General features: G+C 55.7%; 1 protein-coding gene across 19 annotated transcripts in view; it reads left to right on the forward strand.

Annotated features, from left to right (window-relative positions):
• The window catches only part of ARHGEF10L (Rho guanine nucleotide exchange factor 10 like), a 158,906-nt gene extending 136,737 nt beyond the window's left edge, over positions 1-22,169 (forward strand). For 14 of the 19 annotated variants that reach the window (XM_036853931.1, XM_036853905.1, XM_036853968.1 and 11 more), the window contains 3 exons: positions 13,375-13,549; positions 19,706-19,828; positions 21,096-22,169. In XM_036853931.1, coding sequence (XP_036709826.1) covers positions 13,375-13,549; positions 19,706-19,828; positions 21,096-21,634 — 837 coding nt within the window. In that variant the 3' untranslated portion in view covers positions 21,635-22,169. The other 5 variants (XM_036854003.1, XM_036854025.1, XM_036854019.1 and 2 more) reach the window with 5 other exon arrangements.
• Positions 22,170-26,250: the final 4,081 nt, after the last annotated feature.

Genomic DNA, 26,250 nt, shown 5'->3' on the forward strand with positions numbered 1-26,250 from the left:
CCAGGACTGTTGTTGTCCCTCTGCGCCCACCCGGCCGTAAACAGATGAAAACGGGGCCTGGTCTGTTTTGTTCACCAGCGCATCCCAGGGCCGGGCGCTGCACCAGCTTCTCAGCCAGTGCTGGTGGGAGCGTGCAGGGACCCCCTCCTCTGTTGGGTGGGTTGAGAGGGGGGCTGGCTGCTGCCTTACATGTTGGAAAATCTGGGCGGGAGGAGGTTTGGGGCACTGGTGCCCGATGGAGAAGTGCCTTGGAGGAAGCAGGCCAGGAGGCTACACCAGAACAGAGGCGGGAAGGAATCTGGGGAAAGGGCTGGTCAGAGGGTCTTGAGGCTGGGGGGTGGGTCCTGCTCCATAGCAGCCATCACCGCTGGGCAGAGGGACTTGGCAGGTGGGACAGATGCGGGTAGGACGGCTGTGTCACACGAGGGCCCAGGTCCCACCTCTGACTTGCCCCTGCGCCAGCCTTGAGGCATTTCCAAGGCAACCCCCTTTTTTCCCAGAACCTCCTGGGTGTGATTGCAGAAACACAGGCCTGGGGCCAAGGCTCCCCCAGCCCTGCCTGGAAAGTGCCGGAACACAGGGCAAGATACGTCCGGTTTGGGCTGTGGGCCTGGTTCCCACTCCACAGGGCTGTTGTGAGGGTTAATTGGGGCAGCTGTTTCTCACTGGGCCCCGGCGCCCCACCCTGGAGAAGCCTGTCTGGCCCCTCATCCATGTGCACTGGGTCACAGCACCGGCACTGGGCCCTTCTCCTCCACAGCACTTGCCACGACTATCAGATTCGCCAGATCGAGGCCCTGTAGGGCAGGACCGCGCCTGGTGGGCTCCCACCACATCCCTGGTGCCGAGACCAGGCTGATGTATCGTGGGTGCTCAGTGAAGGGTTGTGGAGACAGAGGACGTTTCCATCGGGGAAGTGGGCTCCGTCTGTGGTGGATCTAAGTGTGCCAGGGGCGTGTGGCCAGGGCGGGCAGAAGAGCTGACCAGCTCCGGAGCTCGGTGCTGAGCATGGAAGGTGCTTCCCCAAGCGCGTGCTGTCAATAGTCCGCCTTGTAGGGGTTCCAGCATCGTCTGCCCCGACTGCTCCGCCTCCTGCCACCACCTCGGCGCCTGGATGCTGGCTTCTGATACCGGAACTCATGCTTTTTGTCATTAGCACACCAGAGAAGAAACTTCTCTGGTTTCCTGGACACCAACAGACCCCAGATTTCCCCCTGCCCGTCCCTACGTACACCCGCCCTCCCCAGCCTTAATTTTCACGTTTAGTGCCCAAACTTAGTTTGCATGTATTAGCTGTTGTAAATCTATCATAACAGTGTGACGCGGCATGAATAATGCATCACTGGGCTGTATTAGTTTTCTGTCTCCTATCTTATTTATGACACGAAACAGGTGGGAATTTGCAAAAGCGAAATCCAGGCGCAGGGATTCTTGGGTAATGGTATGCAAATTGGTGTGAGCGTGGAAAGATGCACCAAGTCCTCGGGTGTCCAGGGAGCCTCCAAGGCCCAGAGCCCTGGTGTTCAGGTCACCCAAGCTTGCGGATCAGGAGTCATGATACTCCACGGAGTCATCTCAGTTCAGCAGTTTTCTCTTAATTTTTTTCAGTGTGTGTGTCATTGTTATTGTTGTCATCCTGTTTTTCTTTCTTTAATTAAAAGTTGGCAGGTGAAACTCGAGAAATCGATTTTCTAAAGGTTGTGGAGACTTCCCAGGAGGAAAGTAACAAGTTCCAAAGGAGTGCAAGTGTTTTCTAGTAGCGTGAAGAATTGAGGTTAGATGTTCAGAAGGACTTCCTTTCAGGAAGCTTATGAAGGATAGAATGTGGGGGGTGGATTTGGGGATCCCGTGGGGCTCCCTTCCCGGGGGGGGCACCGATGGGTCAGAAGTGGTCCAGGGCCGTGGTTGCCGCCTCTGCTCTGGGGTCTGGGGGTTGTGGGGACATATCTCAAGGGACGTCCTGTGGGACTTGGGTGGCTAAGGGGCTGGGCTCTAGGCTTCCTCTCTCCTCACCAAGAAGAGCTCAGGGCTTTCTTGTCTCTGACGTTTGGTTTCCCCCCGTCCTGGAAGATTGAGGTTGATGAAAGGATTTCATGGTTAAAGAAAAAATTGTTTGAAGCTGTTGGCTCAGGGAACAGGTTCTGTGAAACCATGGAAGAGAAAAGGGAGACGGTAGAGGGAAGGCAGATGAGACGGGACGTTGGAGAGAGAACAGACTGGGACTGGAGATGGGGCAGGGGCAGACGATGGCGCTGGGGGTGGGGTGTCGGGAGTGGGCAGTCCTCTGTCTTCTGAGCCCCTGTCCCCCAGCATCTCTGGCTGTCAGTCTGTCCTCCCCTCCACGTAACTCTTCCGTGTCCACCCCCCTCCACCATGGTTACTCTCCCCTCTGAGCCTGCTGCAGGATTAGGGATGGGGACGCCATAGGAGCAGTTGTCCAATCCCCTGGGATTTGGCAAAGACACAGAGAGCCACGGATGGACCCACGGAATGCCAGGCCTTGGGCTGGGCCTTAATACAGTGGCGGCTGGGAGCGCCGGCGGGAGGGGTCACACCGGGAGAGGTTTAGGCCAGTGCCCGGTGCTTAGGGTGCACGCGGTGGTTATGTCATGGCCCTCGCAAGCCTGGCCGCTGGGCTGGGGGAGGGTCTGCCCGGTGGGAACCTCGAGACGCATTGCCGGCTGCCCCTGCTGTGGTCTGAGCGGACTCGGCTGATAGTCAGTGTGGGCTCGGGAGCCACGTTGGTTGGTTTCGACCCCCAGCTCCACCACCTGTTGCCTCAGTTTCCCCACCTATAAAATGGGGATAATTACAGAACCTACCTCAGGACTAAGCAGCGTGATGTACGTAAAACTCCCAGGGCTCTGCCTGGTGAGGAGTCAGCACGGTGGGCAGGTGTCAGCCGCTGTTTTATGGTGACTGCAGGACCTGCTCAGGATCCCAGGGACCCCCCAGTAGGTGGTGGAGCCCAGATCTCAGGGGGCTTCTGACTCCAGTGCCTGTGCTCACGAGCACGTGTGCACGTGAGCGCACGTGGGTGCGTGCACGTGAGAGAGAGGGAAACAGGTCGAGTATATTAATGTCATATAGGTCCTTGTCTGTGATCTGAGAGTGCTGACAGCACCCTGCTGGGACCTGAGGGCCTGGGTCAAGCCTGGAATGAATCCCCCCTCTCCGTTATCCCCTGGCCCCATCCCCCGCTCCCACCCGCTCTGGACAGTCACCCTGATCTCTCACATGGCTGCCGCAGCTCCCCAGCGTCCTGGGGGTGGATCTGCGCCTGGTCCGAGAGGTGGCCCTCCCCCGAGCCTTTCACTCATGCCCTGAGCGGGAGGGCAGGGAAGACGCCTTGGCCGAGGCTGCTCACCTCTGCTGCTGAGCCCAAGGGGAATCTGGAGTCCAGACCGTCACGAGGGGGGGAGGCCCCCCTCTGGTTAAGCAGGTGCCACAGGTGCTGAGCAGATGCCGTGTGAAGGGGTGGGGGCCATGGAGGGCTGGGCGGGTGCCTGGAATTGCACCACGCAGGCTCGCTCGGGCAGGGCCAGCAGGTGTAATGCCATCTGCCCCTTGGAGCTGGAAAGCAATGCTGAGCCACCACGGGGGTTCTTTCCAGAACAAAGCTCCCTCACACCTGACCCTGCTTCAGCCTGACCACCCAGGCTGCCTCTTCCCTGGCTCTTCCGGCCCCCAGCTCAGGGGTCGCACTGGCTGGGGCTCCAGTCCCTGTGCAGGGCCCTGGGCTCCAGCAGCGGCCCCCACCCCCATGGACCTGCCGCTCTGGTGTGGGTGTGGTGAGGGGGTCACGGGGCTGACAGAGACCCCCCCCGCCCACCATGAGTTAACGCTTATCGAGACTCACCCAGAGGCTGGTCCAAGCTCTTTGTGAGTAGCGACCCGTATAACCTTCACAACAGTTTTATGCTGGTGGTCACCTCATTACCCCCCCTTTTAAAGTTGAGGAAACCGAGGCAGGAAGTGGTGGAACTGGCACCCAGACCCTGATGGTCTGGTCCTGAGCCCATGGCCTCAATACCTCTCGAAAGCAGGAGGCAGGTGACAAGATGACCTCAGGCCACAGTGATGTCACACCGAAGGTGAGCCAGGCAGCCGAGCTCAGCCCCACTACTTCCAGGACAGGCCACTCCCCTTCTGAGTCTCGGTTTCCTCATCTGACCAGAGGCTCAGTGGTCCCACCAAATCTCGGGGCCGGCGGGGGCTCCGAGGGTTGAGTTGAGCTGCGGTGAGCGCAGCCCAGATGCACACAGGTGCCGAGCTACACGTCCCCGGCTCTCTGCTTGGGGCTTCACCGGGGTCCCTGTGGTGCTGGAAAGGGACAGGCACCAGGCAGACCCCGGTGCAGCCCGGCACCTGCTAGTCCAGAGCAAGGCTGGAGCAGAGCCACAGCCAGGGTGCTCGGTGGCCCCAGGTGGCCGGCAGCCCGGCTCCCTCCTCAGGTGTGTGCGCTGCGTCTGCTGGCTTGTATAACTGAAGAAAACAAAAGGAAATTAAATAGGACTAATGAGGAGAATATCTATAGCCCACACTTTGAGATGTTTTTTAGCCAGATGCACAGGTGGATGTCAGTTTGGTTTAGTTTTTTTTTGGTTGGCTTGTTTGTTTTCTTTTCCACTGTAGTTTATTACAGGATATTGAAGTTTTGTTTTTAAAGACAAAACGTTGGTGTGGCCACAGCAGGACAACCGTCCCTGCAGTGGCGCTTTCTGTGGGCCTTGCTCTGGGTGTGGTGGTTGGCAAGAAGGGTCTGTGCCCACCTCCTTATGTGCCTAGTGATAAAGAAGTTTCAGTGCAGGAATTTTTAACTTGGCGGCAGGGGGCAAGAGTGGTTTACAGACTCTTTAGAGATGTTGGCAAAAACTATTGATCATCTTTCTAGAAAAGTGCACCAAACACACCAAATTTTGCACAATCAATTTCAAAATGGGTTGTTGAAGACAAGTTTGGGACTGGCTGTTACTCTTAGGGCAGAGACGTTGTCCTTCCCTCTGTCCCTTCTAGGTTCCCGGAGTGGCCCTGAGCCAGGAGAGCCCAGCACCCAATGAAGTCTCTTGCTAGAAAAGGATGGCCTTGCCCCCACTTTACAGATGAGTAAACCGAGACCCAGTGGTGTTAACTGACTTGCTGGTAAGAGGTAGAGGTGGATGCCACATCTTAAGCCTCCCCACTGGCACACGATCCCCTGGCCTTGACCAGGTCCGTTTCTGAAGGCAGAGTGTTAAGCTTTGGACGGAGCCCCACAAAGGTGTCTGTCCATGGCTCAGAGGTCAGATGTAGGCTTTGGAGTCCCATTAGGGTGACCAACTGTCCCGTTTCACCCAGACAAGGAGTTGGACTTCCAGTGCTACAACTGGGGTCTCTCTGGGCAAACTGGGACGAGTGGGTCACCCTAAGCTGAAATCCTGGCTTTCCCCCCATTTTCCAAGCACAGTGACTTTGTGAACGGCATTCAGCCTCTCAATTTGTTTTCTCAGCTGTAAAATGTTGGTAAGAATAAGATAGATAAGGGAAGGGAGTTGTGTCCTAATTGTCTTTAAAAGACCGCCTCTACCTGCCCAGTGCAGCGGCTTGGAGCATGACCTCTGGGTCTCAATCCTCAGCCTGTCCCCTGGCTGGCGGAGTGACCCCACGCTGCTTTCTCGAAGCTTCGGCATCCTGCCTGTTAGGTGAGGATGGAAGGGTGGTGTCCTCATCCCAGGTTGCAGGGGTACTAAGCGGAGCCAGAGCTGGCGAGGTGCTGGTGAGTGCTCCGTGGATGGTCTCTGGGTCCATGACCAGGCCTCCCAGGCCAGCTTGTTGTGGTGACCGAGCAGTGAGTAGGAGGCAAGAGCCCCTTCACGCCCACACCCTGCTGGGGAGCTTGGCATGAAGGTGTCGGAGGCAAGCCTGGAGCTTGGAGTCCACAGGTCAGGCCCACACCCCAACTCTGCCCCTGTCTGGCGGGTCACCTGGGCTCATCGTGTCCCCTTCTGGGCTCTTGCCCTCTTCTTTCGTGAAGGCCTCTGGGAAGATGAAATACCAGGCATGGCGTGGCCTGGCACACAGTAGGTGCCCAGCGAGCCTGGCACACAGTAGGTGCCCAGTGAGCAGTAGCCTCCTGCCATTTCCTCGGCAGCCCCTGGCCCCTGAAGGCCCCAGCATCCCTTCCCGGCTCCTTGGCGTTATCGCAGCTCTAATGACTTTGAGTGCTGAGCTGCTCACGCCAGGAATTTATGGAAACCAGACCCAGAAGCATCACCTGGAGGCACATAAATATTGTAGGACTGAGGCTGGGCTGTGTCAGCACTACTTGGGGTGGGATTACTCACCTGAGACCCTCTGAGCAGATGTCTGCCGCAGGGCTGCCGTGAGGCTGCTGGGAGAGGGCGAGGGGGACGGGGCTCCGTGGGCGGCTGCAGGACGCTGGCTTGTCCCCGCTCCCCTGACCCACTCCTGCCCACAGCCGCGTGCGTGGGGCGCTCACGGTGTGCTGGCCCCATCCCATGAACCGCCCAGCACCCCATAAGGCAGGTTCTCCTTGTATCTCTGTTCGCAGATGCGAGAGGAGACCCAGTGACCCTGCCAGAGATGAGCTGGGAGCTGGGAGTCAGGCCCGGGCCCTCCCCTCCAGCGACCAACCTTTTTTTTTTGAAAAATAACTTTACTCCCCTGACTCCCAACTTTTTAATTTAAAATATTTCAAACTACAGGAGGTTGAAAGAATAGCACAACGAATGCACGAATTGTCTTCACCTAGTAAACCAACTGTTAACATTTTACCATAATTTTCTTCCCATATTATACATATACACACACACTTTTTGGGGCTAAATCACTTAAAAGCTAGTTGCAGACATCATTGCCCTTCATACATAAATACTTCAGCTGGGCTCCCTTATATAACCTCAGTAGCATTATCGTGCCCATCAATCTACCGACCATAGGCCCGTTTTCCCAGTTGTCTTCAAAATATAGCTACTCCCCATCGCCACCTCAGGCATCCAGCTGGGAACACATGTTGCATTTGGTTGTCATGTTTCTTTTGTCTCCTTTTAATCTAGAATAATTCCTCTCCTTTTTTTTTTTTTTGGTCTCCATGATAGTGACTTTTTTGAGAGATTCAAGCCAGTGTCTTCTCATAGGTCCCACCAGCTGGAATTGCCCCATTGTCTCCTCCTGATGAGATTGGAGTATTTGGCCAGATTCAGTGTAGGAAGCCGTGCCTTCCTATCGCATCCCTGGGGAGGCGGGAAATGCAGGCTGGTCCCATCCTTCATCACTTGGTTAAGGTGGGGTCTGCCAGGTCTCCCCATCGTAAAGGTACCAGTTTCCCTTTGTAATTACTGCGGGGGATTCTTGGAAAATGGGAGAATATCCTGTTCCTCAGTGAATTTTCACTACAAACTTTATTTGAAGAGGCGTTTCCTCCCCCCCACTTAACTCTCCTCCTTTATTACTAATGCAAATTCATAGAGTATTTTAAAAATCCGGTGTGCTATCATCCAGGACCATTGTTATTACTTTTGATGCTCAAATTGTCTCAGATTTGCACACCAGGAGCCCCTTTGTGCTGGGTCCTGGGTCTTGTGGACACTTCCTCATCATTCTTTGAGCACTTCCTTGCTTGTCTGCCTCTAGAGAAGCTCTAGGCTCATCTGGTACTTCCCCTGCCCTAATCAACCATTTCTCCAGGGTTCGCTTTCATGGGGAATGGTGTTTAGAAATCAAGAAGTGGTGTGCTCACTGCTGCCGGGGTGTCATTGCTTCCAGACACTTTCAGTGGACAGAGCCAGGAGAAAAATCTCAAGTTCATACTGATACCTCTAATTCAAGTCCAAGGTCATAGAGCTCTACCCTAACTTCTCACTCTACACTTGACTCTTGCTGTTTACCCTGGTTCCCAATAATAACATCAGTGTACTTCAGTCACACTGTGTAGTTTCAGAATCACTGTGCCTGTTCCATTACCATCACCAAGCTTACTAAGTAAAGTTCAGGATTTTTTTGTGGATCTTTTTGTCCTTAAACAAGGACAAAGGTTGTGTAGTCAGAGTGCTGAGTTCCCAACCTACTTGAATGGATTCTTTTCTATGTGGGTGTGACCATGTTCCAATAAAACTAGATTCACACACACACACACAAAAACAAAAAACAAAACAAAACAAAAAAAAAACTAGATTCACCAAAACAGGTGGCAGGCTGGTGTAGCCTGAGGGCCATTGTGTGCACACCTCTTGTCCAGAATATCATCCTAACAGAGCAGCTCCTGGTGCAAGGTAAGCAGCCAGTAAATAGCCGCGCCTGGACCATAGCGGCCGAGTGGGCAGGAAGTATCAGGCCTTCTGGGGCCCAGAGGAGGGGCATGACTGGGCTGGTTGTGCAGGGGGGCAGGGGGCCTTCTTCAGGGACAGGGGGTAGAGACCTCTTAGATGGTAAGGTGGTCCCCCCACTCCTGGGGCCCCCAGGCTGGCCAGGGATTAGAGGAGGGGTCCAGAGGTGAGAATGGGGAGCCATGGCCTGGAATTGGGGTGCCAGGTGGGCAGTGTTTCACGTGGTCCTGGTTGGGAGGAGAGGAGAGCTTGATAAGCTGATAGCCTCCCCGGCTCTGGGCAAGCAAACACCCCATGTTCGGAAAACAAAATGAGATGCATGCTTGTCAGCTCCGAACCCAGTGGCAGCAAGGGCTGGGCCTCACTGCCGCCTGCTCCCACCCAGGGGTGCTGTGCTCAGCTCCCTCCGCCCTCCTGGGGGACCCACGATGCCAGGGTGCCACCTACCCCTGCCCTGCGTGCCCAGGAGGCCCAGCCCCAGTGCCCCAGACCCGGCTTCCCCCAGCAGGCTCCTGGTGCGGGGAGGGGTCCTGGCAGCCCAGGAATAACTGAGGGTGAGGGGCGGAGGCTGGAGCTGCCCTGTTCACACCTATGCCTGCCCTCACCCCCACTCGCCTTACCATTGGACTTGGCAGCTTTGCACAGGCCTTGGGCAAAGCCCTTTGGGCCTGGAGACAGACTTGTTATGCCTCTGGAGGAATGAGCCTGGATGTCCACTGCTGACTTCTCTTGTAATTAGATTCTGACGGCAGCACGCTGGGCTGACTGACTGCAGATTCAGGTGCAGCTTTCCGTGGGCCCAGGTCTCTCGGTTACAGTGCAATTTGGCTTTTTCGGAGGCAGGAGATGCTTCTGACCTTCCTTCGGGAGCCGGGCAGGAGTCTCGCTACACGTGTGTGAGCATGCACACACCTTCCTGTTGGTATCTATGTGTTTGTGCATTCACGCGCAAGTACGTGCGTGCCGGTTTTTGGAAAAGTCTGCAGACGAAGCACGTTGGGTGCCCCTTCCATCCCGCTGCCCCATCCGTTCAGCCATCTGCTTGTCGACGGCGGGCATTGCGGGGCTGCGGACCCGGCCTCAGGGTCTCATCTGTGATGGGGGTTGGTGGTTCCTCGGCTGGACTCTCCCAGCAAGGCCCCCCTTGGGGGAGTGTCCTGTTGTAACCATGGGCTTGGCCTGGGTCTGAGCCTTTAGGAAAGCTGAATGCAGGCTGGTGCAGGAAGATAACCACCCCTCACCCCCGACAGCGGTTTCTTTCCTTGAAGCAGAGCTCCTCTCCGGAAAGGAGCTGCCAGCCAGCACTGCCGGGGCTGTGGGCTGTAGACTGCGGAGCAAAAGGCCAGAGACTTGGACGTTCCCGCCCTTGCCCTGCGCTCCACGGACTGAGCCCGGCTTTGTGGAGGCTGTGAGGGGGCCGGGCCTCTCCCCACATCCCAGGGCTCCCTGGCTGAGCCTCCAGCTCCCGGGCCTTCACTGGGGGCGCGGGAGGGGTGCCAAGGAAGGAGGAACAGAGACACCCCCCCAGGAGGCCTGAGTCTGAGCCCCCAGTCTGAGGGAGGAAATCGCTCCCTGCCCTCTGAGTGTGCCCGGCCTGATACGCGACCCCCTCCTCGCCCCTGGAGCGCCCACTTTGGTGGAGATGAGGCACTCCTGTCCCAGAGGGAGCTGCAGCTTCTGCTCGAGGGGCCCCCCATCAGGGGTGAGCTGCGCGCTGGGACCCTGCCTCCCAAGAGCAGCCTGGGGCCCTTCCTCTGGGACCCTCCACTTTCCTGTCCCCCCAGCCCGTCCGTCAGGCCACCCCACCTGGGCCGCAGAGCTCAGCCTTCAGGGACTGGCTCAGAAAAAGCCATTTCATCAGCCATCTCACAGCCTTGCCCTCCGCAGGGCCCCGTGTTCTTTTTTTTTTTTTAATTTATTTGTTTTTGGCTGCGTTGGGTCTTCGTTGCTGCGCGCGGGCTTTCTCTAGTTGTGGTGAGCGGGGGCTACTCTTCGTTGCACGGGCTTATTGCGGTGGCTTCTCTTGTTGCGGAGCACGGGCTCTAGGCTCACGGACTTCAGTAGTTGTGGCTCACGGGCTCAGTAGTTGTGGCTCGCGGGCTCTAGAGCGCAGGCTCAGTAGTTGCGGCGTGCGGGCTTAGTTGCTCCACAGCATGTGGGATCTTCCCAGACCAAGGCTCGAACCCTTGTCCCCTGCATTGGCAGGCAGGTTCTTAACCACTGGGCCACCAGGGAAGCCCGGGACCCGTGTTCTGATCGGGAGTGAGCACTGAGTTCATTGGCTTGGTTCCCCCTTGGCTCCCCATGGAGACCCCCCTGCCCCAGCTTCTTTATCTCGGTGGGAAACCTCCGGTGATTTGAACCGGGATGGAGTTGGGGCTGAGCGGGGGCTGGTGTGACAGCGGCAAAAGAAACCGAGTCCTTTTATTGCCACTTCTCACTGGCTAAGCCCACGCGAGGCCCAGAATTCCAGCCCGCTGCCACACAGCCCTCGAACTGAACTTCTTTCAAAGGTAAACATGAACTTGTCGCTTACCAGGCTCAGCCCCCTCCCGCACTTGAATACAATCTAAACTCTTCGCCGTGGACTTCAGGGCTGCCGGGTGTGATCTGGCCCCTGACCGCCTCTCCCACCTCTGTCTTGCCACCGTGCTCCCCAACACTGACCACCTTTCTGTTTCTCAAACACGGCAAGTTCATTCCTGCCCCAGGGCTCTTGCACTTGCTGTACCCTTTGCCTGACCTGCTCTCCCCTCCCCCATCCCACATCCCAGAGCCGACTCCTTCACATTTTTATTGTCTCTGACAAATACTACCTCCCAGAGAGACTTTCTCTGGTCACCCAATCTTAATGGCACCCAGTATTTTTACTATTGGGAGTAATCTTTATTTGTTTTAACTGTGTGGGCCCCTTGTTTATCTTGTTCATCACTATATTCCCAGCACCTAGACCCACGCCAGGCATATCGTAGGGGCTCGAGAACATCTGTTGGATGAATGAGGCCGTGTTAGGAACTGGGTTTGTGCTAAGCTCTCCCTCACCCAGGAGTCCCTATAACTCTCATGACAACCTCCACCTACAAATGGGGAGACTGAGGCCCAGACCTGGGAAGTTATTGAGGAAATGAGGTTTAACAGCAGGCCTGATTCCACATTGATGTTCTGGCCAACACCTCCTGCTGTCCTGGGCTTCCACCCAAGATCTGCTCTTTATAGAAAAAAAAAAAAAAAAGGAAAACCAGACAACTGGAAAGGAGGAAAATCAGCAGGTACGGCCCTGGAATAATACTCAGTGTGCAGGTTTCACCTCTCCTGCCCCTTCCCCTCCCCCAGTTTTGAATGTGGCCTTTTGCTTTTGTTTCTTTTTGCAATTACTGCTATAACATTCACATTCTTCTACGTTCATCACACAGTCTTTGTAAACATGACGTTGAATAGATGTAGGACAGTCCACCGGGTGGATGCACCAGAGTTACCTGACTGTCCCCAGTGCTTGGACCTCTAGCCTGGTGCACTGGGGTTGTCGATGTTTAAGTAACACCTCAATGTCAAGGCTGGAATTCAAGCATCCATCCATTCGCTCTTTGACCAGATTTCACTGTGCGCTGGGCCCTATGCTGAACAGGGAGGATGTCGACGGGCCTGAGGCTCAGTGTCTGTCCTTGGAGTTCATGGACCGGTGTGGGAGGCAGCCGAGCAGGGCCAGAGTGGAGTAGGTGTCGTCAGGCTGGAATGCGGCAGGCAGAGGAAGTGGCCGGTGCAAGGGTGGCTGGAGTGGGCTTCATGGTTGAAGACGGTGAAAAGCTTTTCCCAGGAGGGCAGGGGGTGGTGCACGTTGCAGACAGGCCATCTCGAGGGCAGAGGCGTGGCCGCGTAGGGCATCCTGAGCATCCCGCAGGCCCGGGCTCTGGCTGGCCTGGAGCGTAGGGAGCCTGCCAGGAAAGGCGGGAGTTGGGGCGGAGCTGAGGCCTGGAACGCCCAGCTAAGGAACTTAGACTTTCTCCGGCAGTAGATGGGAAGCCTGATGTTTATCTCCTCTCTTTGTAAGAGGTTTTTTTTTTTTTTTTTTTTGTAATTAATTAATTAATTAATTTTTGGCTGTGTTGGGTCTTCGTTGCTGCAGGCGGGCTTTCTCTAGTTGCGGTGAGCGGGGGCCACTCTTCGTTGCTGTGCGCAGGCTTCTCATTGGGGTGGCTTCTCTTGTTGCGGAGCACGGGCTCTAGGTGCGCGGGCGTTAGTAGTTGTGGCACGCAGGCTCAGTAGTTGCGGCGCATGGGCTTAGTTGCTCCACGGCATGTGGGTCTTCCTGGACCAGGGCTCAAACCCGTGTCCCCTACATTGGCAGGCGGATTCTTAACCACTGTGTCACCAGGGAAGCCCTTTTTCATTAAAGATCAAAATTTCATTTAAAACTGTAAAAAAGAATCAAATAGCATGGAAGGGTTTATCTGGAAAAGCCCTTCCTACTCCCCGTCTCCAGTTCTGCTTCCTGGAAGAAAATACTTTCACTTGTTCTGTTTTTAATCCACCGGGCACTTTTCTTGTGACTCAGTTGTGTGCTCCACTGTTTCTGGATTTATCAGTTTTTGGACATTATGTCTTGCCTCCCTGCAGTGAAGACGGGGGTTTGGCTCACACCACCCACCTGCCTTCCCTGATAGTTCTGTTCTGTTGGTGCCTTCATACCTTTAGATAATACACGTAAGCTGTCACTTCCTCTTCCGTAGACTTGCAGCTCTGTCTTTCCCTGGCATCAGTGTCATGGTAGACCCTGGTGTGCGCTTGTCTTTCATTGCTCCACGTTCGGTGCTGTCACGTGGGTAGCTTGAGATGGGCCATGTTAGAAGTATTTACACCACGGGAATCAGCAGACGCAACACACCAGGATTCCCCCCGCCAGTTGTTAAAATGTTTACCGACACAGCGCTGCCGGGCTTCTGAGGTTTCTTCCCTCTGACTTGGGTTCAGGCAGAGGCCGGGTTAGCTTGGCTCCCAGAGGCTTGGCTGGCCGGCCCCGCCCAGCACTGACAGCCCTCCCTCTGTGCCGCAGCAAAGCTTCGAGGCACACCAGGACGCGGCCGTGAGTGTGACACACATGGTGAAGGCGGGCAGCGGCGTCTGGATGGCCTTCTCCTCCGGCTCCTCCATCCGCCTCTTTCACACGGAGACGCTGGAGCATCTGCAGGAGATCAACATCGCCACCAGGACCACCTTCCTGCTGCCAGGTGAGGCTGCCGCTGGGCCATCGTGTCCTGCTGTCCTGGGGCTGTGAAGGGCGGGAGGGAGCAGACATTCGGGAAGCAGCTTCCACGGCCAGGCCAGCCCATCTCATTAACCCTTGAGGCAGCCTTTGGTCAGCCTTGAAAACTGGGCCTCCCAGAGAGGAAGCAGTGGGCTCAGGATTTGAACCCAGGCCTGTCCTCCCAAAGCCCTTCTGGCTGTCACCGCAGCACAGCAGGGGGGGGCTCGTGGGAAGTCAGGCTCTGGGCTCAGGGGACTCCCGCAAGTCAGGCAGCCGCTAAAAAGCCACGCTGGGCAGGAAGCCAGGCTCATCTATACCTGCCACTCCTCAGGTTGACCAAAAACCCAATTCTGCCTCAAATCACCTTCAGAATAAGGCAAAGGGAAAGAGAGAAGGTCAACTAAGGGTCTCTTTCCTTAGAGGTTTTTAAAGAAAGGCAATTGTCCCTCTTAGTTTGCCATCAGGTTTGGGGCAAGGGGAGGGTGAAGACCTTGGACATCATCCCCTTGGGGCCCGTGCTTCCTCCTGCAGAGCTGTTTGTGAGACCCACGGAGAGGATTAAGATCTGAGCTCACCTAGCACCCCCGCTGCCACCCAGCATCTGCCGAGGCCTCCGTAGAATCGGCTCCAGGCATCTCCCCTACTGTCTGCTGCCCCAGTCGCTGCCCAGATCCCTGTGGGCTGTGCTGGGAGCCTGTGCTCAGGGTCCATCCCTACCCCCAGCGGGCTTTACAGCAGCCCTCGGGCTAGCAGGCCTTGGCCTGCCTTGCCCTGACCCGGGGCTGGTCTCGGAGGGTGTGGGGACTGTCCTGTTCAAGCTCAGCCGACTGGGCTGGGTGCAGCAGCTGGGGGCGCTGAAGGGCCCCAGGGCCAGGGAAACAGAGAGGCGTGGCAGGCTGAACCTGGAGCTGATTGTGAGAGGGGCTCGGCAGATGGGCCATGGCAGAGGCTGGAAGTGGCCAAGGCGGGGGCGGGAGATGGTTACTAACAACGAAATCAACAACAATAGCGATAGTACCTAGTAGCTGCTACTCTACAGCGAGCTAGGAGTTAGACAGGCCCTGCTGGAATCCTGGCTCTGCCGCCTTCCAGCTCTGTGACTGCGAGCAAGTGGAGAGCCTCTCCCACCTTCCGTCCCCGCCTTTCAGGGCAGGTGTGGGCCTTACCTGAGGTGGTGAGGACTGCGTCCCATGGTCCCCGGCTCCAGTGCGTGATGGTGTCGTCCACCATCGTTATCTTCATGGCGGTCCCTGCCCCTCATTGCACTGGTCCCCTTCGGCCGTGCATCACCCCCCAACCCTCCAGTCAGGGCCCCTCCCACCACATCGGCACAGACAGAAGCCACCTGTCCGCTTGCCCGACCTCCCGGAGCTGGGCCCTGGACACGTCAGAGTGGAGGCTGAGCTTCCTGGGTTCAGGGCTTCCCAAAGGTCCCCAGGAGTTACTGTCCTGGGCCTCCTTCCCCCAGGCCTGACCTTTCCTAACACTGGGGAGCCCGGGCTCCTGCTGGCCGGGACACCGCGAGCCCAAGAGGAGCCAGCCCTGGGTGGAGAGGGGCATGAAATCCACCCTACACTGTGCCCTGGCAGAAGAACAGAGCAGGATTCTTAAATTCTTTATTAGAGGTATTTTTAAAAGGCTTTTAGGTATTTTTTCTTCCCCCATACCACCAAATGAAATAATTGTATAATTACTAATAAATTTGTTCCTCCTCTAAGTGCGGATATTTTTTAAGGGCATGTTAAAAATTCATCACGCTTCCTTCCCCCGACCCCTTTCCTCCACTCGCGTCCCCAACTGGTATTAATGCATTTTTGAACCTAAACTCCCTCCTCCTCTTAACTAGACAGGTCATTAATAAAATGTCCTCTGAGAGCCTGAGCTTTTTAAAGTTGTATATCTCCAGATAGATGGCTTGGGTGAGTTGAACACTGCTGCGTTAAGTCTCTGTGATAAAATATTTATCCACCATTAGACCTTCTTTTTTCCTTTCGTACTGTTTGTGAAGTGCCTTGCTCTTTTCCTCGAGGCAGAGTGGGAGGAGGAAGGGCCTCGGAATGAGGTCTGCAGATGAAGTCATTTCTCCGTTCCGGCATCTCTTTCGGTTTCTCGCTGCCTTCCTTTCGTTTGCCAGGTTTCTGCTGTCCAGTGGGGGCCGAGGGGAGGCAGGGGCATCAGGAAATGGTCTCCTGCTGGTCCTAAGGCCCCAGGGGCCCTGGCAAAGGAGGGGAGGCATGTGAGATGAAACATTTGCCACTGCTCCCTCTCTTGGCTTTTATTATTTTTGTGGGTTTCTGGCTCTGACGGAGCTGATCTCAAGAGACTAGGTCCTTTTAATAATCACAAATATTGTCCTAATAGCCTCCATTTTTTGATTATATATTATGGGCCAAGAGGTGTGCTCAACTGTGTGTATATATTATACTGTGTGTACAGATATATATATATATATATATTTATATACATACACCCTATGTATATATACATATATAATATTGCTAATAATCATAAAACTGAGCAAGGGACATTTGTAATACTCATTGAACAATGAGAGACAGTGGCTTGTCGATTCACACAGCTGGTAAGTGACAGCAACACCTGTGTCCTTACTCACTTCTCTGCTTTCATTCATTCATTCTCTCATTCACTCATTTACTCACAGGTCCTTTTTAAGAATATTTATTGAGATACATTTGATTTATAATATAAGTTTCCGGTGTACAACATAGTGATTCACAATTTTTAAAGGTTATACCCCATTTATAGTTGCTATGACATATTGGCTATATTCCGTGTGTTGTACAATATATCCTTGTAGCATATTTATTTTATATCTGGTAGTTAGTACCTTCTAATCCCCTACCTCTGTCCTGCCCCTCCCCCGGTCCCTCTCCCTACTGGAAACCACTAGTTTGTTCTCTAGATCTGAACTCACAGGTCCTTTTCGAGTGTCTACCATGAGCCAGGGTATTTGGCCATGAGCTGGGGAATCAACTTTGAGACACAGATAAGCTGCTGCCCTCAGGAAGCTTTCATTTGGGAAGGCAAACAGTAAATGAGCAAAGAGAGAAATAGAGGAATTACAGACCTTGAGCAGAACCAAGAAGAGAAGACAGGTGGTGACGTGAGAGGGCTCACAGCCCGAGCCTCCTGCACTTTCTGATTTCACGAGGGCTGGGAGCACCCACGGTTGGACTGTCCTCTGAGGCTGTCCTAGTGGTTGGGAGCCTACACTCTCTGAATTGATGAGGATGTGGGGAAGAGTCCCAGCTCCCCCAAACCCAGATACTGTTTGTGAAATAGCCCCTGACAAACTGGCTTTTTTCCCACTGTGGTTTCCATTTCCACATTGAATCAATACTATGAATATGACTCGCTGAGTTTGCATCACGTCGCCAGACTCATATATCCCACTGCCTGCTGACAGCTCCACTTGGGTGTCTAATGTGCATCTCAAACAACATCCAGTATTGAACTTGGACTTCTACCCCAAGCCTGCTCCTCCTTGTTCTCGGTCCACAGCACTGCCGTGCACCCAGCTGCTTGAGACAAAAAGCTCTGAGCTGTCCTTGATTCCTCTCCCCTCCCCCCTCCCCTTCAGTCTGTCAGCAGGTCTGTCTCTAACCTGTTGGTTTCTCACCATCTCCCTGCCACCACCGTGTCTCGGATGCCACCATCCCTGCCTTGCTGATCTCCTTGCTCCCCCCATCACCCCAGTCTTCCGTCTCATTGCAGCTAAAATGCTCCTCTAAAATCCGGGTGCATCACTCCCCTGCTTAGGCCTGCCAGCGGCTCCTCATCACACTCGGAATGAACGGTCAAAGCCCTAGCCCTGGCCCATCTACTCTTCTGACCCTCCCCCCGTCGTCTCGCAGAGCCCTCATCCCCGAGCTGCACTGGCTCAGTCCTCCACAGACTGCGAGCTCATCTCGTCACAGGGCCTTTGCACGTGCCGCCTCCAGGGCTTTTGCTTGGGTCTTGGCGTGGCTGCTGCCTCCTTGTCATTGGATGCAGCCTCCGCATCCCCCCAGGAAGCAGAGTAAGGCACAAAACCCCGGCATCCTCCCACCCACTCTCTGCCTCACTGCCCCGTTTCACTCCTCTGCCTAGTAGCTATATTCCTTGTTTCTGTTTTCTTTTCCTCTTTCTCCTCCCAGGGCTGCATTCATACGGTAGCTACCATTAAAATTAAAATTAGAAGAAATTACAAACTCAGCCCCTCAGTCCCACTAGCCACATTTCAAGTGTCAGTAGCCATATGTGGCTAATGGGTACCGAATTGGACAGTGTGGTAGAGAACCTTTTCATTATTGTAGAAAGTTCTAGAATGTTTGCTCCTTGGGAGCAGAACTTTGTGTGTGTGGTTCCCCCTGTGCCTCCAGCACCGAGTGCAGCGTCCTGCACACAGTAGGTCCTGGGGATGTGCTGGGGTGCCGAGTGAATGGATGGGTGATGGTATAGACCAGTGTGTTAGGAAATGCTGTGTGAACCCCAAGATAGTAACCTTCCTTCTGGGGTGACCATGGATCCACACCATTCTGCTGTGAGACTCTGCTCTGCAGAGGAAGCCCATACACCTATAGGTATGGAACTCAGGTAATTTGCTCAAGAGTAGAGAGGCAGTGAAAGCACCAGGCTGTAAAAAGTGGCAGACCTGAGTTCTGCTCCTCCCCACTCCCCACCCCGCACTCACCAGCTGGGTGACCTCTTTGGACCTTAATATCCTTGTCTGGAAAATGGGCACAGCATCCGGGTCTTACATACCTCTCAGCTGTTGCAAGGCTTATGTCAGTCTAGGGCAGGTATACGAAGTGCTTTGGAAACTGCAAAGCAGTATTTCTCAAAGTGTGGTCCCGGGCCCAGCAGCATCGGTGTCACCTGGGAACTTGCTGGAAATGCAGTTTTGGGGCTCACCTCTGGGGTTGGCCCCTCGGTTATCAGCCCTCCTGGTGGTGCTGATGCATGCCCAGCTTGAGAACCCCCTGTTCTAAGCATCACTGCACGTCATGGCATGACTTTGAATTTGAGGAGAGAATAATCCTGTCCGTGGGCAGAAGAATTCAGGCCAGAAGTGAGACGGCCCTTTGGAGGGACAGGAGTGGGCTCGCAGCCCCTCCCTCCTGCCCATTCCCGTTGACCGGAATTGTTAGCAACAGAACAGCAGCGAGGATGGCAGACGGCCCCTCCCTGTGAGTGCCATGTACCAGCCACTGGATTATGTGATTTACAATCATTGGCTCATTTACTCCTCAGGACAAGGCTTTGAAATATCATCATTGTCGCCTTTTGCAAGTGAGGGAACCATGCCACAGACAGGTTTTGTTTCTGGCCCCGGGACATGGAGCCAGGAAGTAGCAGAGCCGGGGTTTGAACCCAGCGCCTGGCCCCGCAGCCGTGCTCGCAGCCATCATGCTGTGCAGCCCACACTGTGCTTCCTCCCTGTGAAGAGCCGAGGGACCCGCCTTCCCTGCTGTTGCTGTTCTCACTAGAAGGAAGAGACAGCCCCGGGGGTAGCCGGATAAGAACTAATCTGGACTGGCATCAGAAACATGCTAGTTCCTGGCGCTGAGTGCCCGTTTCACTGTTGGGCCCGGGGACTGCAGGGTACACTGCCCTCGCTGGAGGAAGGGCCCATGTGGGCAAGATGTCAAGCCCGGGCTGGAAACCAAGGGGCTGCAACAGACTGCCAACTCACCTGGACCCCTCCCCATGCGTCCCGTCTGCACCATCTGCCTCACCCTCAAACCCCCACTTTCCCAGGCCTCCCTTCACTCCCCAGCTGGCCAGTTGTGTCCCTGGCATGGGCGGCCCTCAGCGTACACCCTGTGCCAGATAAGCCAGCCATGCTCACGTGGGCCAGTACCGTGGCCTTCCCTCATAACATCCTCAAGGCAGCCCCGCTTTACAGAGGAGGAAACTGAGGCTGCGTCGGGGGAGCGCTCAGCTGGGGGACCCCGGGGGCCAGACCCCAGCCAGGTTAGCCTCCCAAGCCCCATATCTTAATCACAACCCTGTCCAGCTTCTTGCTTATCTCGAGAGGAGCCCAGACTGTGCCATTTTCTCACCTGCAGTGGCCCCCATCCACTGCCCCCCCCACCCCAAGAGGATGTACTGCTCATGCTGGCTTGTCCCTCTGCAGGCCAGAAGCACCTGTGTGTCACCAGCCTCCTCATCTGCCAGGGTCTGCTCTGGGTGGGCACTGACCAGGGTGTCATCGTCCTGCTGCCTGTGCCTCGGCTGGAAGGCATCCCTAAGATCACAGGTGAGGCTCTGGGAGCCAGTCCTGCAGGGCCCGGGGAGTCAGCTGCTTATGGCCAGGGAAGGGTGGATCTTGTGCCCAGATGTTTGCGCTCTCTTCTGATATGGGGGTGGGGGTCCGTTCTCCCAACGTCCTCTATCATCGCAGGTGGCACTGTGGCTCAGTGGAATTAAATCACCTTGGCCTTGCAGTCTCCTTCTGAGTCTTCTTTCTGAGTCTCAATTATTTAATCTAGCAATGGGCCCAGTAGGCATATTGGCCAGATGGTTTGGGGATTGGCTGAGACACCTGACTAATGGTAGAGGATCTGCTGGGCCCCTTCTGCCCCCTCCCCACAGCAGCTTCAAAGTGTCCAGGCTCCAGTGGTAGAAATGACTGAGGGCTCCTGGGGCTGGGGGTCCATGTGCAGCTGTGTTTGCATGGATTAGAGGGAGAGCTGCCCTGACTGTGGCACTGGGTTGCAGGATCAGGGAAGACCCCAGAGCTCTGGGCCCCTCTCTGCCTCTGCCCTGAGGGGGATGACGAAGTGGCCTCTTTCAGCTGCTGCCGGAGGGCAGGGCTGAGTGCAGTGGGAGGGAGAAGTCCTGAGGGAGACCAGCCCCAGGTGGATCTCAAACCTCTCTGCCAAAGAAGACTCTCTTCCTAAATTGTAAGATTTCCCATTTCCATGATTTTATCACACAGATCAATTTGTTCATCCCAGGCTTGGTCCTGGGGTTGCAGGGATACATTGGGCAGAGACCCTGCCCCCAAATGCTGAGAGTCTGGTAGGGGCAGCTTGTAGCCAGGGTAGCAGGTGCTATGATGGCAGGTGTCCTGGAATCTGCAGGGCATAGAGACAGGAGTGATCATTTCTTCATGGCTGAGGGCAAGAAGGGTGCCCCGTGGAGGAGCTGAGCTGGGCTTCAAGGCTGAGCTGTAGAGTTAGGTGGATGGGAAAGACTCTCTAGGCAGAGGCAATGGCTTGGGCAAAGCACAGAGATGTGAGGATGGCTCAGGCAGGGAGCTGCAGGTGCTTTCACATCGAGGTTCCCCATGTGGTTTATAAAGTCACTCGTGTTCCCCTGCTCCAGTTCTCCAAAGAAAGTAGCCCTGGAGCATGGAGAGCCCTCCCCCAGACCCATGGCCTTCTGGGAAGATACCGACGTAGATTGCAGTAACCAAAAAAAAAAAAAAAACCAGAAACAAAACCCAGAAATTCTCCAAGAGACCTGTTGGGTCTTTAAAACTCTGGGCCTGTGGGCCCCTTCTCTCTGCCCTCTTTCTGCAGGGAAAGGCATGGTCTCGCTCAACGGTCACTGTGGGCCTGTGGCCTTTTTGGCTGTGGCCACCAGCGTCTTGGCCCCAGATATCCTGCGGAGTGACCAGGAGGAGGCCGAGGGGCCGCAAGCCGAGGAGGACAAGCCGGACAGTCAGGGTCATGAGCCAGCACCCGTGCCCGCGAGCCACGTGGGCCGAGAGCTGACCCGCAAGAAGGGCATCCTTTTGCAGTACCGCCTGCGCTCCACCGCCCACCTCCCGGGCCCGCTGCTCTCTGTGCGGGAGCCGGAGCCCATGGACGGCTCAGCCCTGGAGCACAGTGAGGAGGACGGCTCCATCTACGAGATGGCTGATGACCCCGACGTCTGGGTGCGCAGCCGGCCCTGTGCCCGTGACGCCCACCGCAAGGAGATCTGCTCGGTGGCCATCATCTCCGGAGGGCAGGGCTACCGCAACTTCAGCGGCGCCCTGGGCGGCAGCGGGAAACCAGCCCCGTGTGGGGAGACGGACAGCGCCCTCCTCATCTGGCAGGTGCCCTTGACGCTATAGCCCCCACCCAGGCCGTGCAGCTGCAGGCCTGGCCGCAGCCAAGCTGGGCTCTCGGCCTGCTGTGGACCCTCCCAGCGGTCCAGGGTCCCCAGGGAGCACCAGGGGGCAACGCCTTCCAGGGACCTGCATGGCGCCATGCGGACGGGCCTGGAACTCCGGTAACTACCTGAGCGGGGCAGAGGAAAACCTCTTCCTTTTTAAGAAAAAAAAAAAATTTCAGAGTGTTTAGGGGAGTGGTTTGGGTTTGGGGAGAGGGAGGACACCTCTGGAGAAGATGGCCTTCTTTTTAAAAGCAAAAAACACAAAACCTCACAACTGCCTGGCAAGCCCAGTGCCTCTTGTCCAGGCCCGAGCAGGGCTCAGGGGCGGCCACGCGCCCCTCCTGGAAGGGTGCGTGTGTGTGAGTGTATGAGAGTGTGTGGGCTGGTGTGTGAATACATATAAATACGTATATATGGTGTATATTATATGTGTATAAAGTCTGTACATATTGGAGCTCTGGGAGATGCTGGAATAAAAGGCAAGAATAACGTCAGTACTTGGATTGAGGGTTGTTTTTTTGTTTTGTTTTGTTGTTTCGAGATGTGATGGGGGAAGAGACAGAGCAGCTGTCACTGGATAGGGGTTGTTCTGGAACCAGCAGGAAGGATCCAGGCCAGGCACCGCGAGAACAGGCCCTAGAACTGTGCTGTCCGGTGCAGTCGCCGTTGGTCACATGTAGCTGTTTAATTTTTTAATTAATTAAAATGAAATAAAATCACAGATTCAATTGTTCAGTCCCATTAGCCACATTTCTAGTGTGGCTCAAGGTGCCCAGGTGGTGAGTGCCAACCGCATTGGACAGCACAGGTACGACTGTTTCCATCACCCCAGAATGTTCTCTTCTGCTCGGGGAGGGCCTCTTGGGAGTTTCTTTTCTGAAAGTTTTTGGAAGAGAAGGCTGGGCCCCAGCTCTGGAATGGTGTGGAGGCACAGGCCTTGGCATCCATCTGGCAAACCTGGGAGGAAAAGAAACTGAAGGGCTGCACTGTGTGGAGGGTGAGGGCCTGGGGCTGTTGCTATGGGCAACAGAGCCACGAGGGAGGGGGCTGAGGTCCCTGGGTCTGAGGGAGGATGGGGTGAGTTCCAGGGGCTGGGAGCAGAGCCTAGGCTGTGGGGTGGGGTTGGCAGGTGGGGACCTGGCTCAATCTCCATCCTTAAGTTTCTAGAGCTGCCTGTAGAAAAAACACCAAAACCCAAACCCACCACCCAGAAGGGAAGTGTTCCCTCCATCTTCCCACCCATCCATCCACCTCTCTGTCATCTGTCGGCGTGTCTGTTCGCCCACCACCCACCCACCCACCTGTCCTCCCTTCCACACGTAACAGCGGCCACACTGGGATACAAGGAGGAGGGAAGCCGAGGCAGGAGGCAAACCTCGAAATGAGACCCGGCCACACGGCTCAATGCGATTCCATGGGAAGCTCCGGGAACCCAGGGGAAGAGCCGCCAAGGAGGGGACATTTCAGCCGTGTCCCGACTACCTGGTGGGATCTCGTGCACTGGAGGAGTCACTTCCTTGTTCACTCCTTTCACACGCCCCTTGAGCCCCGCTGTACTCAGGCACCATGCTGGTTGCTGGGGCCACGGAGGTGAGCAAGGCCACGGCCATCCCTGTCCCTTGTCCTCAGGAAGTGCATGCTTAGCGGGTAGGGCAGGCATGAGCCAGTGGGCGAGGGCTGGGGGAGGTCAAGGGTGCTGCAGGGAAAGGGAAAGGCCTTGTGGAGGGAAAAGCCTGTGCAGAGGTTGGCTTATTCCTGGGGTGGGGGGGCGGCGGGTGAGTGGTCCAGCATGATCGCCCAGGAGGAGGAGGGGAAGCTGTGTCTGGAGGAACCCTGGCCCTGGACACTGACCGACTACATCCACTCCAGATGAACCCATCTTCTCTGGGCCTCAGTTTCCCATTTTGTATCAAAGGGAGGCTCGTTACCTCCAATGGGAGGGGAGGGTCCTTTCTGAGTACAAATGGGATAAAGAACATGTCTTCATTTTCATTGCTCAAGTTAATTACTGAGTGCACTGTCTGGGTGGGGCTCCCCGGGGGAGCTGGATGGGACTTTTCCTGGGACAGCGAGTGGTAGGTAGAGGCCGCTTGGGACAACGGACAAGCCTGGAGTCTAGGATTCGGCAGGCCTGCATTCATGTCCAGCTCTGCCACAGCCCCGCCGTGTGTCTTCCAGGGCGTCCCTTCACCTCCAGGCCTCGGTTTCCTCGCCTCTAACATGGGGACGATGAGGCCTTGAAGAATTACTGAGAACAAGTGTTAACAGGTCCATGGAAAGCACCAGAACGGTCCTCCAGCGGCAGCTCTGTGATGATTGCTTATGTCGTCGTAGCCTGCCTCGTTCCAAACGATTTGAGGCAGGCTGTTCATATTAAGAAGTCCCCCCCCTTTTGTGCAGGAGTTAGTGTCTGAGAGCTTTGCGGGTCTGTTAGATCCTAGCCCTGCAGATCGCTCAGCTGAAGAGGACCCGGGAGATGTGATGGGGCCTGTGAAATCTGTCACTGAGCAATTGACTGACTCTGCTACTGTAGTGAAATTATCATATCAGTCAGCAGCTCCTCTCCCGAGTCTCTGACAACAGAGCAAGGGAGGATCGGGGGGCGTCGGAAACGGCTCCCGAGTCGAGCGGAGGATGTGCCTCGCATAGGAGCGGAGAGGCCCTCACTTTAGATATTCATCGGAGTAATAATAACCACAAGCGCTCTGGGTGCCCCAGCTCATTTTATCCTCATAGCCGTGCCCTGAGTAGCTGCTGTTTGCCTCATTTTGCAGGTAAGGGGTCCGAGGCTCAGGGAAGTTAAGCAGCTTCCTGAAAAGTGTCAAGGCCAAGGCTGAGGTAGGTCTGTCTGCCGCCAGAGCCAGATTCTCAGCCACCAGGCAACTCTGCCCCCAACAGCAAAACTTGGGAGACAGAGCAGAGTTCCAACTGTGCTTTACCCACTTACTAGCTGTGTGACATCGGGCAAGCACCTTAACCTCTCTGTGTCTCAGGGAGGGGATAGTAAACAGTTCCTGCCATGGGAGCTGAGTACCATTCATTCAGGGTTTATTGAAAGCCTACTATGTGCCAGGACCCGGATCCAGGTGGGCACTGGGTAGACTGGTGAACCAGACACCTGGTACACACCTGCCCCCCGTTCTACGGGGGTTGCAGAGGGAACAGAAGATAAATAAGTAGAATGTGTCAGATGGCGTCTGTGCTCTGGAGAGGAATGACACAGAGAAGGGGCTTAGAAAGTACTGGAGCGGGGGCTCTGACGTTAAAGCGGGTGGCTAGGGAAGCCTCACTGACGATGTGACATTTGAGCAAAGAGCCGAAGGAGGAGCAGACATGTGGCCATAGAACATTTCGGGCGGAGGGAACAGCAAGTGCAAAGTGCCGAGGCAGGAGGGCAGCTGGAGCGGAGGGAGGGGGGCCGTAGGAGATGGTAAGTTCGTGGAGGGACCTTGCCTTTTCCTTGGTGACATGGGGGGTCATCGGAGGGTTTCGAGCAGAGGAATGACGCCATCTGTCTCTGGCTTTCTAACAATCACCCTTGGCTGCTAAGTTGAGGAGAATGCTTGGGGGCAGGTGTAGAAGTGTGGGGATCCGGAGACCACCTGTTGTAATCCAGGCGCAAGATGCTGGAGGCCGGGACCACCGTGGGCGTGGCGGAGGTGAGGGGCGCCAGTCAGTGTGGATGGGTTCCGATGGTGGAGCCCACAGGGTTAGCTGATGGGTAGGCTGGGAGGGAAAGGGGAGTGAGGGATGACCCCAAGGTGTCTGGCCCGAGCAACTGGAAGGACGGAGCTGCCATTTACTGTGAGGTGGGGGGTTGGAGATAGCTGCGGAATGGCTGGTTTTCTAGGGGGAGACCAGGAATTGGGTTTGGGGCTTGTCACATTTGAGTTGCCATTGGACATCGGAGTGGAGAAGCAGGGGGCGTGGTGGTTCTGTGCGTTTGGAGCTGTCCGGGGAGAGGTCCAGGCTAGAGGCAGTTGTGAGCCTGGCTGTATCTCAGGGGAGCAGAGGAGATGGAGGAGACATGAGAACAGCACAGGGAAGGCGGGTGTTGGGAGGTCTGGGAGATGAACGCGACACCCAGGGAGCCTGAGAAGGCCTGGCCCAGACGAAGGGGGAAACCAAGAGGGCAAGATGTCCTGGAAGCCACGTGAGCGTGTCGGAAGGAAGAGGGAACGATCTTCCACGTCCAATGCTGTGGAGAGGGTAAGACGAGGCCTGAGAACTGACCTTCAGTTTAGCCACGTGGAGGCCATTGGTGACCTTGACAAGAGGAATTCGGGCAGAGTGGTGGGGAAAGGCCTGATGGAAGGGGGTTCAAGGTCGAACAGGAGGCGAAGAACTGATTGATTGGTCTGGGCGAAGAGCCCGGGGAGCAGGGTCTGGGGTGAGGCTCTGAGGCTGAGGCGGCCTGGCTGGTCCTTGGGGCCCCTGTGGTTGGGATGGAGGGAGTGACAGGCGTGGATGCCATAGCTCTGAGGGCCCAGAGCATATCAGTCAGTGTGCCTTAGTCCCTTGCCCTTGCCCGAGGGGAAACCACTCTTTTCTTTACCCCCGATGAGCAAATACAGC

Source organism: Balaenoptera musculus, chromosome 1 (assembly GCF_009873245.2).
Source record: "Balaenoptera musculus isolate JJ_BM4_2016_0621 chromosome 1, mBalMus1.pri.v3, whole genome shotgun sequence".
Classification (NCBI taxonomy): domain Eukaryota; kingdom Metazoa; phylum Chordata; class Mammalia; order Artiodactyla; family Balaenopteridae; genus Balaenoptera; species Balaenoptera musculus.